We start from the raw sequence: 18732 nt of genomic DNA, 5'->3' as shown, positions 1-18732 counted from the left end.
TTTCCTATCACAATGGTCTTACATTTCTTCTGGTCCAGATTTTTTTTTTTTTTTTTTAGTGATTCTGGTTTTAGTGCTCATGTAACCGCCTAGAGCTGCATCAAGGGTCAGGGACATTTCCCTCATAGAAAGAAACCAAGAGGCGCAGCAGCGAGGAGCACAAGGTAGCAGGAACTAAACATGGTACGGCTGAGATGGACATACCGCAGGGCACTGAAGGCTGGTGGACAAATGGATCTTGATTGGGTACTGCTCGGGGCGGGGGGACATGGTTGAAGCAGGACACTGGGAAATGGGCTCTCACTGAGGAAAAGAGAGTGAACTGGAGAGCCAAAAGTGGAAAATGGGCGCAGGAGAATGCGCCTTAGGATGCAATGATAACCCGGATGTAAGACACTCACAGCCTAATGGCTGCCTTAGCTATGAAGGGCACACTGGGGAGAACACATTGAGGTCTCTCCTCAACTTGATTTAACGAAGTTAAGAGATTTCACTGACACAAATATGTTTGCCTCATCAAGGAGTTGTAAAATAAGAGCTTTTTTTAAACTTCTCTGACTTCTCAATCCCTCAAACCTCTGCTTGGTCTCCTAAATTTACAAGTGAGATGGGTAGTGTCACTTGGAATATAAAATTATCTTTTTCTCATACATGAACTTTACAGGTAAACATTTATACCTCACCAGTATTGAACTGTACATGAGGTAACATTATAAGGAAATTGTAAGGGCCTACTTAGCCAGAGGGAGCCATTTTGTGTTTATGCAGTGAACTTAGATTGGCCCTGCCCCTCCGAGAGGAACTTACTTGCAAAGCCCAGATACAAGGGTGGGTCAGGCCAGGTGGAAACATTCAATCAGGGAGGGACGCATATATCTACCAGGGTAAATTGAAATTCAATTGGCCACCCATGTGTGACCTGGCATGACTGTGCACTTTTCTCTGTGTGTTGCTGACCTAGCATGACTGTGTAGTTTTCTCTATTTCAATCTCATTGGCCACTGTAAGGGCCTGGTTGGCCAGAGGGTGCCATTTTGTTGCGGTGAACTTGTATTGACCCTGCCCCTCCCAGAGGAATTTGCTTGCAAAGCCTAGATACAAGGGCGGGGCAGGCGGGATAAAAGACATCCAATCAGTGGGGTACATGTATATCAACTAGGGTGAATTGAAACTCAACTGGTCACCTGAGTGTGGGCGGGGCAGGCTGGATAAAAGACATCCAATCAGTGGGGCGTGCATATATCCACTAGGGTGAATTGAAATTCAATTGGCCACCTGTGTATAGCCTGGCTAAACTACCTCTAGAAAAGTTAGTCTGTGAGGCTGGGAGGGGTCGCCTCTTTGCAAGAGACGGCCCTGACGGGTCAGTATGATTCTCGATGCTTGGCACGAAATAAAGCTTTGCCTGACCTTCACTTTGTATCAGTCTCGCTCCTTTGATTACGGACCCTAACAGCCACCTCTGTATAGTCAGGCTCAACCACTTCTATAAAAGTTAGTCTGTGAGGCTGGGAGGGGTCGCCTCTATGTAAGAGATGGTCCTGACCAGTTGGTTTGATTCTCGATGCTTGGCGCAAAATAAAGCTTTGCTTGACCTTAGCTTTGTATCAGTCTTGCTCCTTTGATTACGGACCCTAACAGAAATAAATTGTTAAACTGTCATAGAAGATCAAATATAAGTATTTTCAAGGTTCATGGAAATAGAAAAAATAGAAGGTAAATGTTCCTATTTATTCTCTTTTCTATGCCTTTGACCCCATTATCTATCTCATAGAGTAATATGGCTTAAATAAGAAAGTTAAACAGTTTAAATAAAATAGCACAGTGCCCACAGATGATAAGTATGCACAAGTGCTAGCTTATTGCTGACCAATGTTAATTTACATACAGGTTTGCTATAAAATTGCCCTTCTAAAATTGTGAGCTATGACAGGATCTGGAAATCCTCTGAATTGTATGTGATGTTTAAAAACTAGAAAGTATCCATTCTACAAGTAATATAATCGCTCCTTTGCACAATTTCATTAAATTATTGAAGACTTTTGTAATGGATCCTTCTGAAATATCAACTCAGCCTCTCTCCTCTGTCACTTCCTCTGGCAGCTTCTAGTGCATCATCTTACCTTCTCCCTAGCCACTGCCAGGGAGTGAACCAAGCAACCTTGGGGCGTGAAGAGAGGACTCCCTCCTAGCTCATAGACTGCCAATGCTAATGGCCCAGAACTATCCTGGTTTCTTCCTTTCCTAGGCCTTGTCTGATAAACCTCTGCTGGAAGTACCCACAATTCTCTTTCCTGCTTTAGCAGGATTACGTTACAAGCAAAGTAACTGACTCATATTTTCAAATAGAACTTTGCTAAAAATTTGCTACCTTTGGTATACTCTATATACAGCAAGTCAGTGATGCTATTAGTCTTCCCACCAATAAAACAATATGATGATGACAGTTTCAGTCTTCCAGTATTGTTCTAATAATAATCAGTACCACTATATAAAAGTGCATATTTAGGATTTCGTGATTTGTGCTTGGAGAATTTTGCTTTTGACTATCATGTTAAACATATCATCACACTTCTAAAATTTACATTTTACACAAGTGTACAATTTCACTACAGTTTATGAACCAATGAAAAAATAACCATTCTCATGCCTTAACAACAAAAAAAGTTAAGAACTCCAAGTATAGGAATGGCATAGCAAGAGGCATTGTTCCATTTTATTTACAATAGTAAGATATTGGAAAAAACAGGAAAGTGGTTTAAAAAAAAAATCACAAAACCATAATTTAAGCCATAAAACAAAATTATGAGCAACCATTAAAAATATGTTGCAAATGTATTTAACAACATGAAAAGATCTAACTATAGTCATCATCTACCTATTATCCCAGTGTCTTCTTAGAGAAACTTAACAGTTTTCTCTCTTCGATCTCCTCTATCTCTTCATCCATCCTCACTCAGGTTAACCTTTCTTTCTATTTTATTAACAAAACTCAATCAGAAAAGACTTCTGCAATTCAGTACCACAAAGTTGACCTACCAGCCAGCATCTCTGCCATATATGCTCCCCTCTTGTTCCACCGGCTGGAGTATCTTGGTGAAGACTAATTCCCTCACTCGTACACTAGATTCTGTCCTCTCCACACCGTCCATTAAAGAAGGTGCACAACATCATACCAACACAAGAGGGCGCTTTAAATGAGGACTCTTGTAAACCACTCCAAATCAACAGTCTTGAACGGGTGTAGGCATAAGTATTCTTCATCTATACAAAACTACAGAAAAAAAAAAAAAACCCAACAACAAAACACATCAGCCAGTGAAAATTACCAACTTATCCACCCCTACTCCCTTCCCCATGCAGCCATGCAGCAGCAGTAAACTGTAACACAAAAATCCAAACTGAATTAAATATCCTGAATTAAAATTCAAAAACTAAGACAAAAATTGAACAAAAAAATGCCAGTAATGAAACAAGAGTTGACCTCAGAAATGATACAAAAAAGAGATCATATAAAAAATGTAAACTATATTACAAGACAGCAGAGATTTTAATGGAAACTTAGTAAGATTTATTGGATAAAAGTGTAAAAAGAACAAAAGGATAAAAAGGAGATGAAGAAAAGCAAAATACATAAAAGAGAAAAACAAGAAAATGCATCATATTGGGAAAACACACAAATGTAACATAATTTACACAGCAACTATACTATAAAATGAGAGAAACGAACCCAAACGTTCAGTCATTTCAATAAATGTGAATTATTCACTTATCAAAGGAAGTAAAGGATTTTATATTTGGCTCACAGAACAAAACCCAACCATATTATATACTCCACATGAGAAAAGCTAAAACTTATTCAGAAAAGCTAAAAAATAAAGTGGTGAGCAAACACATACTAAAAGCAAACGCAACCAAATTTCCAGTTACAATATAAATCTGAAACCACAAGAAGGAAATTTTTTTTAAAGGTGGTATTCTATTATTATTATTTTTTAAAGATTTTATTTATTTATTTGACAGAGATCACAAGTAGGCAGAGAGGCAGGCAGAAAGAGAGGAGAAAGCAGGCTCCTTGCCAAGCAGAGAGCCCGATGCAGGGCTCGATCCCAGGACCCTGGGATCATGACCTGAACCGAAGGCAGAGGCTTTAACCCACTGAGCCACCCAGGTGCCCCAAGAAGGAAATTTTTGTACTGTTATTAAAACACAATAATTTATATTGTAGGTTGGATGGATGTTTAACCCATGCATAATTTTGAAACACCGTGCATTATTTATTTGGAAATATTAGCTTACTAATTTATGCATACCTTTCAAATGTTTCATTATACATTATTTAAAACACCACATTTTAAAATATCATAGTCTTTAATATTACCAACCACTCTGACAAAAAGTATAGGAAAGCAATCACGCTCAGAGAGATAGATCAAATGTTCCAAATTATAATTTTTGCTCAAAAGCGAGAATTCTATCATTGATAACGAATATTTTCAGTTACTTTCCTTGAAGTAATGGGGTAATTGCATTCATTTGTGAAAAAGTACCTGCTGAACGTCTACATCTGAAAAAAAAAAGTCTGCCCCTTAGTTGATTTTGAGTATTCATGAAAAAATACAGCTAATTCAGCTTGCAATTAAGATAAAAGCACACAAATGTTTTTCCTTGAGAATACCACTCAGTAGGTAGAAATACTTTATATGTCTTTCCATTTCACTATACATAATATCGACAAGACATACCAAGAACTGAGGTTTAACATTAATAATCTTTACTGTTTCATCAAGGACATTCTTAAATGAAACCAGCACCACATATAGATGTTTTCAGAGGGAAATTCTATTCAACTTTCAGAAACTAGACAGTCCCACTGGACATAAACACTTCTAGTAGAAATGCCTCCATTGTTTCCCCATTAAGTATGACGCTTACTTTCTTATTAAGGTATAATATATTTTATCATGTTAAGAAAACATTTATCTATCTATCTATAATTTACATGTATAATCTATGATCTATAAGTAGGAAACCTTAAAGCTTCCACAAAAATACTTTTTGTTAGAACTAATAAACAAGAGGCGCCTGGGTAGCTCAGTGGGTTAAAGCCTCTGCCTTTGGCTCAGGTCAGGATCCCAGGGTTCTGGGATCGAGTCCCTCATCAGGCTCTCTGCTCAGCAGGGAGCCTGCTTCCTCCTCTTTCTCTGTCCACTTGTGATCTCTGTCCATCAAATAAATAAATAAAATCTTAAAAAAAAAAGAACTAATAAACGAATTCAACAAACCAGGAGGATATAAAGTCAACACATAAGAATCAGTTCTATTTCTGTACACAAATTACACACAATCTGAAAAGGAAGTCAAGAAGACAATTCCATTCACTATACCTCAAAGAGAATAAAATTCTTAGGAAATTTAACCAAGATGGTGAAAGGCTTGTACAATGAAAACTACAAAACATTTCTGAAAGAAGATAAAAACATAAATAAATGCAAAGGCACCCCATGTTCATGAATCGGAAAGACTTAATATAGTTGTCAATAGTGCCCAAAGTGATCTATGGCATCAGTGCATTCACTATCAAAATCGTAACACTTTTGGCAGAAACAAAAGTCCAACCTAAAATTCATATGGAATCTCAACAGGCCTCAAATAGCCAAAAATAATCTTAAAAAAGAACAAAGTTGAGGTTCACACTTCTAAATTTCAAAACTGACTATAAATCTATAATAATCAAATAATATGGTACTGGCATAAAAACAAACATATATAAAACCAATGGAATAGAATACAGAGCTCAGAAATAAACCTTCCCACACACAGTCAAATAATTTTTGACAAGGATGCCAAAGTCATTCAATGGGGAAATGACAGTCTTTTCAACAAATGGGACTGGCAAAACTGAGTATCTAAATGCAAAAGAATGAAGTTGTAACACTTCCTAAACCCAAAATGAATTAGACTTAAAAATCAAAGACTTAAAAAGTTTTCTCTCTTCTATCTCCTATATCTCTTCATCCAATAACTCAAAATGAATTAAAGACTTAAACTAAGAGCTAGAACTATAAAACTCTTAGGAAAAAGAGACAGGATAAAAGTTTGACAACATTGGGTTCAGCAGTGATTTCCTGAATATGAGACCAAAGGCAGAAACAGCACAAGAAAAAAAAAGACAAACTGGATTTCATGAAAATTTAAAAATCTTGTACATCAAAAAACACTATCAACAGAGTGAAAAGGCAACTTACAAAATGGGAGAAAATATTTGCAAGTCATGTTATCATAAGTGATTAAAATCCCGAATATTTAGAGAACTCTCTAAAACAACAAAAACCCTATTCAAAATTGTGCAAAGGACTTGAACAGTCTTTGAATTTCTCCAAAGATGATACACAAATGGCCAATAAGCACATGAAAAGATGCTCAACATCATTAATCATCAGGAAAATGCAAATTGTAACTACAATGAGATGCCTACTACCTCATACCCATTAGAATGGCTACTATCAAATAAAAAAAGAAAAAGAAAGTAACAAGTGTTGGTGAGAACGTGGGGAAATAGGCATCCTGTGTACTTGTGGTGGGAATGTAAATGGTAAAGCTACTATGGGAAACAGTATGGTGGTTCCTCAAAAAAATTAAGAACAGAATTAACACATGGCCCAACAATTCTACTTCCGCACATACACCCAAAATTGAAAGGAGAGTTTCAAAAAGATATTTGTACGTCATGTTCATAACAGCATTATTCACAACAGTTAAAACACGGAAGCACTCCAAGTAACCATCAACAGATGAATGGTTCAGCAAAATGTGGAGATACATTTTAAATATGGAATATTACTCAGTATGCAATATGAGTAATAGGAATAATATATTACTGAGTAATGGAATATTACTCAGCCTGAAAAAGGATGGACATCCTGACACATGCTGCATTAATGAACCTTGAAGATACTGTTAAGGGAAATGAGCCAGTCACAAAAAAGACAAATATTCTAGGATCCCACTTACATGAGGTATCTGGTGTCATCAAAATCAGAGACATAAAGAAGAATGGTGGTTGCCAAGGGCTTGGGGGAGGGAGGGAATGGGTAGTTACTGTTAAATGGGTTCAGAATTTCATTTGCAAGATGAAAAGGTTCTGAAGACTGGATGCAAAACAGTGTGAATATACTTAATATAACTGAGGTGTACACTTAAAATGAGTGCATTATATATAATGTACACTTCAACACAGCTGTTCTTAAATCTTGTACTATAAGGCTTAGTCAACAAGACAAGAAAAATAAAAATAAATAAGAACTGCAGAAGGAATAAAAATCATTATATGCAGATGTATGTCTACAAAAAAGTCCAGAAAACCTTACTCAGATTATCAACTTTAAAAGAGAAATCAGCAAAGTTTTTTATTCAAATAGAAAAATCAAGTTTAAAAATATGAATGAGATGGGACGCCTGGGTGGCTCAGTCGGTTAGGCCACTGCCTTCAGCTCAGGTCATGATCCCAGGGTACTGAGATCGAGCCCCGCATCGGGCTCTCTGCTCAGCAGGGAGCCTGTTTCCCTTCCTCTCTCTCTCTGCCTGCCTCTCTGCCTACTAGTGATCTCTGTCTGTCAAATAAATAAATAAATAAAATCTTTAAAAAAAAATTAAAAAAAAAACAAAACAGTACCTTATATTTAAAAAATTGAAAATAACCTAAGTGCCCATCAGTAGATGAATGACCAAATAAATTTTAACATATTCATAGAATGAAATGCTATATGAAAGTATAAATTAATGAATAAGAGCTATGTGTATCCACATGTATGAATCTAGAAACAAAATGTTGAGGGGCACTTAGGTGGCTCAGCTGGTTCTGCATCTGACTCTTGATTTCACCTCAGGTCATAATCTCAGGGTTATGAGATCAAGCCCTGCATCCGGCTCCAAGTTGGGCATGGAGCCTGCTTGAGATTCTCTCTCCCTCTTCCTCTGCCCCTCTCCCCTGCTCCCTGGCTTGCCCTCCCTCTCTCTCTCTCCACCCCCCACCAAAAAAGAAGTGTAATGATGAGTGAAAATAGCAAGTCACATAAATACATAAATGAGTACATAGAATATTTATTGTTAAAATAAAATCCAAACACAAAACCAAATACACTATTTCACGGATCACACACACTTGCTAAGTCTACAGAGAAACAAAAGAGGAGGATAAAACTACAAAAGATAGTGACAAACTAAGAGAGGGAAGTAGGCCCAAGGACATGGACATAAATATCCATGCATAGGTAGCAAATATTTTATAATTTGTTAGCAGGGGAAGATAAAGAAAAAGATTTCTATTTTAGAAAATTGAAAAGTCCTATGTTTCCAAGCCAATTTCTACAGATGTTTCAGAGAACAAAAAGGAAATGTGCTAAAAGCTAAATTTACCTTTTTTATGCCTTTTATTTTCATGATGACTTCTTTTCAGTATCCAAAACCTAATATGAAAAAAAAAAATCACACAATCATTTTTATGCATCAATGTCTAATTCAGGTACATCATAATGCTCTTAGCACTGTCTAGTGAGTCCAACACTATTTATCCTAGTAATCACTTAATGTTTACAATGAGGCCTGAAAGACAACTTTTATATCTATCTTTTTTTCATATATATTTCATAGTAACAACAAAATATTTGGTATGACTTTTAATTCCAGGGTAAGCCTTCATTTTTACAACCTAAAAATATCCAGAAATAAGTACATTTGACTTTCTAATATCTGTATTACTCAAGAGAACTTTCTGCCACAAGATGGTATGGCTTGGTTCTAGGAGAATCTTTTATTTTCCCCTATATTTCAATTTAATTTTGAAGACACTAATTCCAATTAACACATAGCAAATGAAAGAATATAAATTACTTATTTTTCAGTTATCTTTCCTCATTGAAAAAGGTTTTTTTGTTTGTTTAAAGATTTATTTATAAATCAGACAGATCACAAGTAGGCAGAGAGGCAGGTAGAGAGAGAGGGGGTGGGGAAGCAGGCTTCCTGCTGAGCAGAGAGCCCAATGAGGGACTCAATCCCAGGAACCTGAGATCATGACCTGAGCCGAAGGCAGAGGCTTAACCCACTGAGAAACCCAGGTGCCCTGAAAGAGTATTTGAAGAAAAAGAAATTTTTAACGATTTTATGTATATGAGTGAGAGATAAAGAGAGACAGAGAGAGCGAGCGAGCATGAGAAGTGGGCAAAGAAAGAAGTGGCAGGCTCCCACACTGAGCAGAGAGCCCAACAATTCCAGGACTGTGGGATCACGGCAAGCTGAAGGCAGATGCCTAACCGACTGAGCCACCCAGGCGCCTGGTAAAGAAAACTTTTGAAATAACTACTTGAGTATGTGTAACTCTAGAAATATTTACCATCCAGTGATTCTTTGCTTTCCTTCTAAGATTGTAACAGGAGTACTAGTTCTCCTATTTATTTTGTTTTCCTTTGGTTAGCTTGGCTACCAAGGTTGCTAACTACATTGAAGGTTTTAAGAACATTCAATTTATACTTATTGCTTGTATTAGTATAAACTGGAATGTTCTCACCAGCAGTAAGTATAAATTTTCCTTTAAGCTACAAAATATATATATATATATATATATGAATATTAATTTTCTATATGGAATTAAATTCTAAGACTGTCAGTCCTAATACATCCCCTATGGTAACCTTAAAGAAGAGTGTATTTTCAAAATTCTTAGTTCAAAGTTAGTCTTTAGTTCAAACATTCTCTTTAAAAAAGAAAAACAAAAATTAAAATTGTACTTACTTTGGCCAACAATTCTTGTGTTTCAGGAGTCAGTGGAGAATGTGAAAACTTGCAATATTCACCCTGATAACACTTTGTTCCTGTATGGTAAAACTTGCAAGGATATTCATGTAATCCAAATGTTAAGAAAGAGAACATGTTTAATCCAATTAAAATATTTTGTTATTAATTTACTGACTTTATTTGCCCTCTATAAAGGTCTTCCCTAATAGTAAAAACACTAAAATCTCTATTTAAAATATGAGACAGTAGAATACTAACTGCATTACATGAAACATCTAATTTTAGAATAACTATATAAATTCAGTTTAATGGCTATCACAGGATGCTTTTCCTTCATATCCATTTTCACAATAAACTACCAGCATATTTCACCGATTTAAGAAAAGGCTGTGTATTTCAAATACTTTAAAGCATTCTTTTGGGGTGGGGAAATTAAAATCAATAACAATGATAGGCCTCACAAATCTGAATCCTTCAGATATAAGGCTTGTTTAAAATAGGATCAATTAAACAACTTCAATATTATTTTCTAGGAAAAAACGCTCAAGTTAGTATTGAGATTCCTTCTATTGAATGACTGATGGAAAACAACTTTTGTGGTGCCCAAAGGTGCTATTACCCTAAAAGGTTTATGTTTCATGTTTTCACAACATGTCTGTACCATTTGCACTGAGAGTTAGGGTTATTTTCCAAACTAAGAGACAATTAACCTCTATTTGGTATAGAATATATAGAAAATAAGTACTCCCAAATTATGTAATTCCTCCTCCTCCTTTTTTTGAAGTAGTTTAGATGAGGGCACCTAGCAGGCTCAGTCATAGAGCATGCAACCCTTGATTGCAGAGTTGTAAATTTGAGTCCCACATTGGTTGCAGAGACTACTTAAAAATAAGATCATTAAAGAACAACAACAATAACAAAGTAACTTACGTGAATATAAATACAATTAGTTAATGTCACAGCAGAAATTCTGACAGTCTTTCTGGGGGCTGAATAGGTCTCATGAACCTGCTGTTATCTATACCCAGGTGAATGATCTTGATTTGAGAGAATTGCTAAAGAATCCATCTTTTCTTTCTTTGGGAAAAAAAAAAACAACCTACACAGTTAACCACTCTGATACTGAGTTGGGCTTGGATAACATAATTTTACCATAGCTAAAACATGGGTTTCATTGAAAATAACATGTATTTAAAATGTTCATGTAAATATTTAGAAAAAGTAGTTATTATATTTTGTGATAAAGGATATTATGCAAATATAGGCAGTTTTCACCTCTGGTACAATATCCTTGTACATAAAATTTACACATTTCCTTTTTCTTCTCTATCTCGGCATCATGATCAAATTTACACTGGTCTCCCTGAGCCAAAACAGAACAAGGAAAAGCCATTAACATTCTCAAAGTTAAGTCATTCAATTATTACTAAGCTTAAGATAAGCAAATGATTCCAGAAAGTCTCAGAAACACTAAAGTATAAAACTTTTTTTTTACTACAGTCTAATTCGTAAAGAGCTATCTTATAACCATACCACACATACCTGCTTAAAATCTTAAGACCTAAACATTTTTAACTCAAGGCATTTTTTAAAAAGTATCTTTCTAAAACATAGAGGAATATTTCAATAAAGTATTCTAGTTGAATCTTCCAGAAGGAAACAGTTATAAAAATGTACAGGTATGCTTTCAGACTATCCAATGGAAATGGGAGTTGGCTTTAGCACATTTTTGTTATACTTCACATTTTAGTATATTTTTGCTTACATAGCTTTTTATACCTTAATGCATTTCCTTTCAAGAAAATATTTACAAATTTGTTTCCCCTTCCGTTCCACTGTATGTTGGTTGATGAATCCCTGACTCATTCTCACACGCGGCTGCTTCTCCTTAGGTTTATCATCCTTTGAAAACAAAAACAAACAACTAAATGTGAGAAATAGAAATTTAAATATTTTATTCCATTGCACAAAATCATTTTAACCACCTTTAAAACATTACGAAGTGACTCTTTATTTGAAAGACTTGAAGTTTTACACATCAGTTGAAAAAATAAATATTCTGCCAATTATAACAGTATTCCAGCACTGAATATTAGTGTGTGTGCAATTCAAATATTTTATTATACTCTGCCCTTATTTTTTTTTTAAGATTTTATTTATTTATTTGACAGACAGAAAGAGAGAGAGAGCGAGATCACAAGAAGGCAGAGAGGCAGGCAGAGAGAAAGGGGGAAGCAGGCTCCCTCCTGAGCACAGACCCCGATGTGGGGCTCAATCCCAGGACCCTGAGACCATGAACTGAGCCGAAGGCAGAGGCTTAACCCACTGAGCCACCCAGATGCCCCGCCCTCATTTTTAAAAATCAGATTAAAAAAAGGGCGCCTGGTGGCTCAGTTGGTAAAGGGACTGCCTTCAGCTCAGGTCATGATCCTGGAGTCCCAGAATCGAATCCTCCACTGGGCTCCCTGCTCAGCAGGGAGTCTGCTTCTCCCCCTAACCCTCTCTCTTTTCTCTCTCTCATTCTCTCAAATAAATAAATAAAATCTTTTTAAAAAATCAGATAAAAAAATTTAACGAAGTCTAGGAATAAGGCTCTTAACAATGGAGACGAAACTGGAAACTGTAAGGTGAACCAAAAGCAGCGTGCTCTTTAATTCCAATGAGATGATCTCTGAGTGAGAGGAGGGAATAATAACCAGCTCAAGTTAACAAACATTACTAAAAATAAAACCTCAAAGATGGCAAAAGAGATATAAAAACAAAAGGTGACTTTTATATAAAAAAGGGGAATTTCATAATACATTCTAGCTTTTCAGAAATATAAACTATTTTTAGTGTGTTAACTTGTGTGTAGTTTATAGCTCTTACAATACCAAATTTCTGAATGGTTTTACGAATTTAGTATGTGCAAAGAAGGGACCTGACTACATTTATGTGATCTGCTTTGTAATAAAGTCAAATTTCCACTTAACACCATCAAAATTGTGTCTAATAAAGATGGGTCAGTGTAAATCCTTGGTTTTATCTGACTATGTTATTAAACTCTAACCATGCTTATAATCCATTCCTCATGTAGGAAAGCTGTCTGCTGAATGATCATTTGAGTCAATGTAAACCAAAAGAATCACAGGGAATACTGATGGGGTCAGGAAATAAAGTTCCAGCTGTGGCCTGGCCCTGTGTGACTCTGAGCAATTACCTGAACTCCTAGGGCTTCAGATTCCTCATTTGTAAAATATGGGAAGCAAGGCAAGATTTTTACATAAATATGTTTTTCTATTATATTTGATCTAATATTTTATCACCCCTAACTCTTGTCTTCTGGACCAAGCCTAAGAAAAAAGGTTAGTTTAGGAGCTCTCAGAAAAGCAGAGTCCTTATTGTCCTATCCTGAAAACATCCGCAGACCAAGATAGAGGAAGTTCTTTTTTTTTTTTTTTTTAATTTTTTATTTCTTTTCAGCGTAACAGTATTCATTGTTTTTGCACCACACCCAGTGCTCCATGCAATCCGTGCCCTCCCTAATACCCACCACCTGGTTCCCCCAACCTCCTACCCCCCGCCCCTTCAAGACCCTCAGGTTGTTTTTCAGAGTCCATAGTCTCTCATGGTTCACCTCCCCTTCCAATTTCCCTCAACTCCCTTCTCCTCTCCATCTCCCCTTGTCCTCCATGTTATTTGTTATGCTCCACAAATAAGTGAAACCGTATGATAATTGACTCTCTCTGCTTGACTTATTTCACTCAGCATAATCTCTTCCAGTCCCTTCCATGTTGCTACAAAAGCTGGGTATTCATCCTTGCTGATGGAGGCATTAATACTCCATAGTGTATATGGACCACATAAGGAAGAGGAAGTTCTAAAGAACAAAATCAAAATACCAGGAGGGTTGGGGTGTTTTATAAGGTCAACGCTCAGAAATACTCCTTTTTCATGTCCACAGGAACCGCAACAGTAGAAACTCTATAAGACTCTGTGACTTTTGAAGTGCTCCCTTGGGCTCTTTATCTTCTCCCTGCTTCCCCTGTTTTTCCAGTCATTGACAGTACAACAGTCTAAAATCAAGGGAATCATCTGCACGTACTGAAGTAAACAGGGACAACACCAAGGCTTAACCCAGGGTGAGCGAGAGGGAAGGCAGCTGTGACAGTGACAGCAAAGAACATGGGAGAGCCCACTGACGGTGAGGAGATTTTTCACCATCAGAGAACCCTTGTTCTGTGGCTCGTCATGGTGGTGTAAGATTAAAAACTCTGCAGCAAGTAAGTGTCCTCCGCACGCCTGCACTCTTGTACCGACCTGTTCCTGTGAGCTTCTGTTCTGCAAGGAAGCGTTGGATCCTTTCTGGTCCGCGCCAGCCCGTTTTCGCTTCATTTTCTTCTGTTTACCATTCTTCTGGGCAGCTTTTGGGTTTTTACTATTTTGTTTAACAGCTGAAAACAAGAAAATTAATCTTATGTGTTTAAATCTTAGACACTAAGTGTTAAAAGTTTAATTTTAATTTATGAGAACATGAAGGCACAACAGCAGGTTACTCTAAGGTACACTCTATAGGGGCGCCTGGGTGGCTTAGTTGCTTAAGCGTCTGACTCTTGCTTGCCATAAGCCAGATCCTTTTGAAGGGTTCAGAGTGTTATGGAGCTAACTAGGAATTGCCATAGCACTCTAGCAGCAAAAGCTTCAAATGTTTAAAATTACCTTATATAATACTGTCAGGGTTTTCACTGAAAACCTTCTACATACAAACAATGTTCTCATATATGCAGAGGCCACGGATTTAGCCCGGCTGGCTCAGTCAGTAGAGCGTGCAACTCTCGATCCAGGGATTGTGAGTTTAAGCCCCACACTGAGTGCACAGATTACGTTAGAAAATAAAATAAGAGAATCCCCCCCAAAAAAGGCAGTAAAACGGAGATTAATGTCTTCCGTAGCTGTCATTTGTCCTCATACCTACGACTAAATTTCATTTTAGTCATCTAAAAGAATATATTTTATTTTAGTAATCTAAAAGAATATATAGTCTGACACACCACAGTATCAGACATTAAGTCAATTCCTCTCTAAACTGAGAGCAATATAAACAGGCACATCTTGTCCTTCATATATGCAGAGGCCACGGATTTAGCCTTCTCCCTTTCAAAGCAGTCATGGGCTTTGATAACCCTCCTGTAAACTCTGCATTTGTACACTGAACCGCCAGGCTTGGGGGGTGGAGTGGGCATCTCAGGCCGTGCAAGCTCACATCTGGCGTAAATACCTAAGGAAAGCATGATCTTACTTTGAAATAAAATGCAGAAGAAACTCTCCCCCTCCCCAAACCCCAGTCCACTTACGGACAACTGTGACTGACTGTCTATATAAACTTCAAATGACAAAATAGTTTCACCCTTACCTTTCTGGGTATCCTTCACTCCCTCTTTCTTCACTGATTCTTCAGGAAATGGTAAGGATTGAGCAGCATTTGCCATTTCTTTAGCTTGTATATACTGCTGAAGTTCTTTAGCAAAATTATCTTCTGATTCCTGACTGCAGGTTTCATTATCACTATACACATCATAGTCCTTACTTCTTGATTTTCTATATTGCAAATTCTTCGGGGATGTTGTGGAGTTCCCAAAGTGCCTAAACTAAGTAAAAATCAAATTTCCAATTTTAAAAAGCTGGCATGATTCAAAACAATTTGGTTATAAAGAAGAAATAAAGACTGGCCATGAACTGATCATTGCTGAGGTTGGGTGATGATATATAGGGGTTTGTATACTATTGTTTCCACTCTTACATTTTTTAAATGTTCCAGAACTAAAAACAAAACAAAAACCAACAGAACATATCCATCCTTGAAAAAAATTTGATGGAAATTCTGAATTCAGTAATGCTTTCCTGAATTAAAAGAGTAAACCCCCAAATCTTAATTATTTAATTTATTTGACTGAACTACAGTATTATACTTCATGTTTTATTTCTCCCTCTGTATCAACTATGCTTTCAAATGGTTTAATTCAATAACTCAACACTTCATAAAAGAGTAAGTAAACTCTAATGGCCCAACTGAAAATCCACTATACTAAAATACATCACTGATAGCAAAGCCCATTATTTTTCCTGTAACTCACAGCGTTGGTGGCTCACACAGATGACAAGGAACAAAGAACTGCCCAGTTCTCTGTAATCAAGTTAACTTTACTTTCAGAAAGAGTTTTCTAACTCTTTTGGTGCAGCAACCCCAAGGCAACAGAAGCGAGCACAGGTGCCCACAGGAACAGGAAGCTGGGTATGGCAGCTGACCCTGAGTCAGCCTGAGATGATCACAGCAGACAACTTAAAGTATTTTGTGTACAAGAACGTCCAAACGCTGGTATACAGGTCTACACCTGGTGACACAAGTGTATCAAGTTATATAATTACAGTTAGTATGTATGACACATTTTAATTAAAAGGCTTATAAAGAAACGTCCAAGTGCTACAAGGCTCCTATTTTGATGTCAGGAAGAGATAACATGTCTACCATTAAACTGGCCAATGATCCTGCTCCAGACCGTGCTCTGGGGTCTGGACTCTTATCTACTTCCACTTAACTGATGAAGGCAGTAGACTCAAAACAAACAAAAAACAAACCAGAAGAATCACTATTATAAAATATACCAGGTAGTCCAATTTTATGGCTTACTTTTGATGTTAACTTCAAAGCTAGGAGTTGTATACCAGAGGACTGATCATAGACCTATGAAATGAATTTGCTCCCTGTCTGAGATAAATGGAGATAGTTTCCTAACCTGACAAGGGCCCCAATGTACACTACTACCTCATCTTCATTATATCAGACAAGACTTTTAACCAATCCAAAAATACCAGGCCACCAAGTTCCCTGTCTCTAAGTTTTCAAGAAAGAGCACTGTTTTGTTTTGTTTTGTTTTTAAGATTTTAATTATTTATTTGACAGAGAGAGAGAGAGAGAGCTCAAGTAGGCAGAGGCAGGCAGAGGGAGAGGGGGAAGCAGACTCCCCACTGAGCAAAGAGCCCAATGTGGGGCTCAATCCCAGGATCCTGAGACTATGACCTGAGCTGAAGGCAGAGGCTTAACCCACTGAGCCACCCAGGCACCCCAAAAGGGCACCTTTTAAAACCAATACCAAAGAACAAACTTGTAAACATAACATCTGGCCAGGGGTCTGCAGATGTCAGCCTGGCCTCCTGTTTTTGTTAATCAAAGTTTTGCTGGAATACAGTCACACCCACTCATTCACGTCCCTGTTATCTATACCTGTTTATTCGTGACAGAGTCAATACAGCTCACAAAGTCAACAAGATGCACTGGTCTTTTATGAAAGATACCTGGTCCTTTATGAAAAAGTTGGCTAATTCCTGTGATGATTATTATGTTTACCCTGTTTCTGGCCTTTGATTTTATTTAGTGGGCACAGGGAGAATCACTCAATTATGCAACAGCTCCCACAAAATTTGGCTTAGGAAAATACAGAGATGAAATTCTATTCAGTACATCTGAATCACAATATCACAATGATCCAAATGAGTAGGTGCTCCCTTACACACAAAATACCCCTTTAAGAGGTGATAACGTGTCTGATTTGTATAAATGAAGAGGTGAGATGACATGGCAACATAAACAAAACCAGGACAATCATCAACTATGTTGTTTTATTATACAGTAGACATGAGTATTACAAATTGATATTATTCTTTTCAGAGGGCAATGAAGACACAAAATACAAATGACTGCTTTAATACTTTTCTTCATGCAGCTAGCCCTAAACTCATTACTTTGATATTTGTTGTTCTCTATAAAATTTAGAAAACATATAAATATACTAAACTTTTTTCCCTTTAATGAAGGAGACTAAATAAAGTTCTTTTTTAAGGAAAATATTTCTAATTCAGGAGAATTTATTGAATAGTATGGCCTCCTGAGACTCCACAGAAATAAAAGTACAGAAATATAAAAATAGTTCCATAATATTAGTGGGGGTGGGGGAGCACATGAAGTACATTCATCAGTAATTAAGAAAAGTCTAACAAATTCTTGGCAAGTTTTTGAAAAACAAAAAGCAAGTTATAATTGGGATGTTGGACTTCAGTTGGAGTGTGAGAAATGGCCTACAAACTAGGATGGATGAAGATGCTACAATAAAAACAGACAAAGCTATTATAACAAATTCTTTCCCATCCCTCACCAGAATACATTCAAAGAGAAATTTATCCCAGGCAAAAAAGAAAATAAAGAAATTGAATAAAATGTCTGATAAAGCCAGATCTTCTTGTGCGGGTACTAAGACCCCACCGTGAAGTCCTCCACATTCTGGCACTTGGGAGCAACCCCTACCAGAAATATACTCTATCCCCTCAATGTACAACAGAAGTTCTACCCTGCTTTGAAGAAGAAATTCCTCACATGGGTCTATGGGCAAAATTCAATGAACAATGAATGAGGGTAAAACCCACACATTATTTACATCAACCTCTAAGTTGACATTTAGCATTCTGCTGTCCTGAACATAGGGAACAAACAGTAGTATCAACAGTATCTGCCATTGTCACTAGTACTTTCATATATCACATGACAGTTGTTGCAAATCTCAAAATATCTTTTATGTTCACCACTATGTCAAAGTTACAATTAGACCTACTGCTGGAACTTCTAATTACTTAGTGTATTAATGAAGAACATATTATTCTTTCTATTTTTTTGATAACTGTATTTCAATAAATTAAATTTTCTTTGTAATCCAATGTATTTCATTTTATTCAGTAAAAAAAACATGATTTTGAGAAGGGATCCATGGGCTTCACTAGGCTACCAAAAGGAGTACAGAGCACAATGAAGGTTAAGAACTACTATACTGGGGGAAAAAAAAAGAACTACTATGCTGGAGGAAACTTACCTATCCTATCTGCACAGCCCACCCATGTACTGAATGACCAATC

At 36.8% G+C, this 18732-nt stretch overlaps 1 protein-coding gene across 4 annotated transcripts in view; it reads right to left on the bottom strand.

Annotated features, from left to right (window-relative positions):
- The window catches only part of ZC3H8 (zinc finger CCCH-type containing 8), a 30536-nt gene that overhangs the window by 2214 nt on the left and 9590 nt on the right, over nucleotides 1–18732 (bottom strand). For 2 of the 4 annotated variants that reach the window (XR_001176231.2, XR_006606466.1), the window contains exons 3-9: nucleotides 15185–15419; nucleotides 14092–14225; nucleotides 11572–11694; nucleotides 11044–11155; nucleotides 9790–9899; nucleotides 8419–8468; nucleotides 3040–3274 (exon numbers count right to left, since the gene is read on the bottom strand). Coding sequence is in view for 2 of the 4 variants with exons in the window: in XM_004770994.3 (XP_004771051.1) it covers nucleotides 8439–8468; nucleotides 9790–9899; nucleotides 11044–11155; nucleotides 11572–11694; nucleotides 14092–14225; nucleotides 15185–15419 (744 nt within the window). In the remaining 2 variants the exon portion in view is untranslated. Of the gene's footprint in view, nucleotides 1–21; nucleotides 3275–8418; nucleotides 8469–9789; nucleotides 9900–11043; nucleotides 11156–11571; nucleotides 11695–14091; nucleotides 14226–15184; nucleotides 15420–18732 lie in introns of those variants that run through there. The other 2 variants (XM_004770993.3, XM_004770994.3) reach the window with 2 other exon arrangements.

This window comes from Mustela putorius, unplaced genomic scaffold (assembly GCF_011764305.1).
Source record: "Mustela putorius furo isolate JIRA1106 unplaced genomic scaffold, ASM1176430v1.1 tig00000281_pilon_pilon_pilon, whole genome shotgun sequence".
Taxonomy (NCBI): domain Eukaryota; kingdom Metazoa; phylum Chordata; class Mammalia; order Carnivora; family Mustelidae; genus Mustela; species Mustela putorius.
The sequence above is the reverse complement of the archived record's forward strand: the minus strand, read 5'-3'. Positions and strand labels throughout refer to the sequence as shown.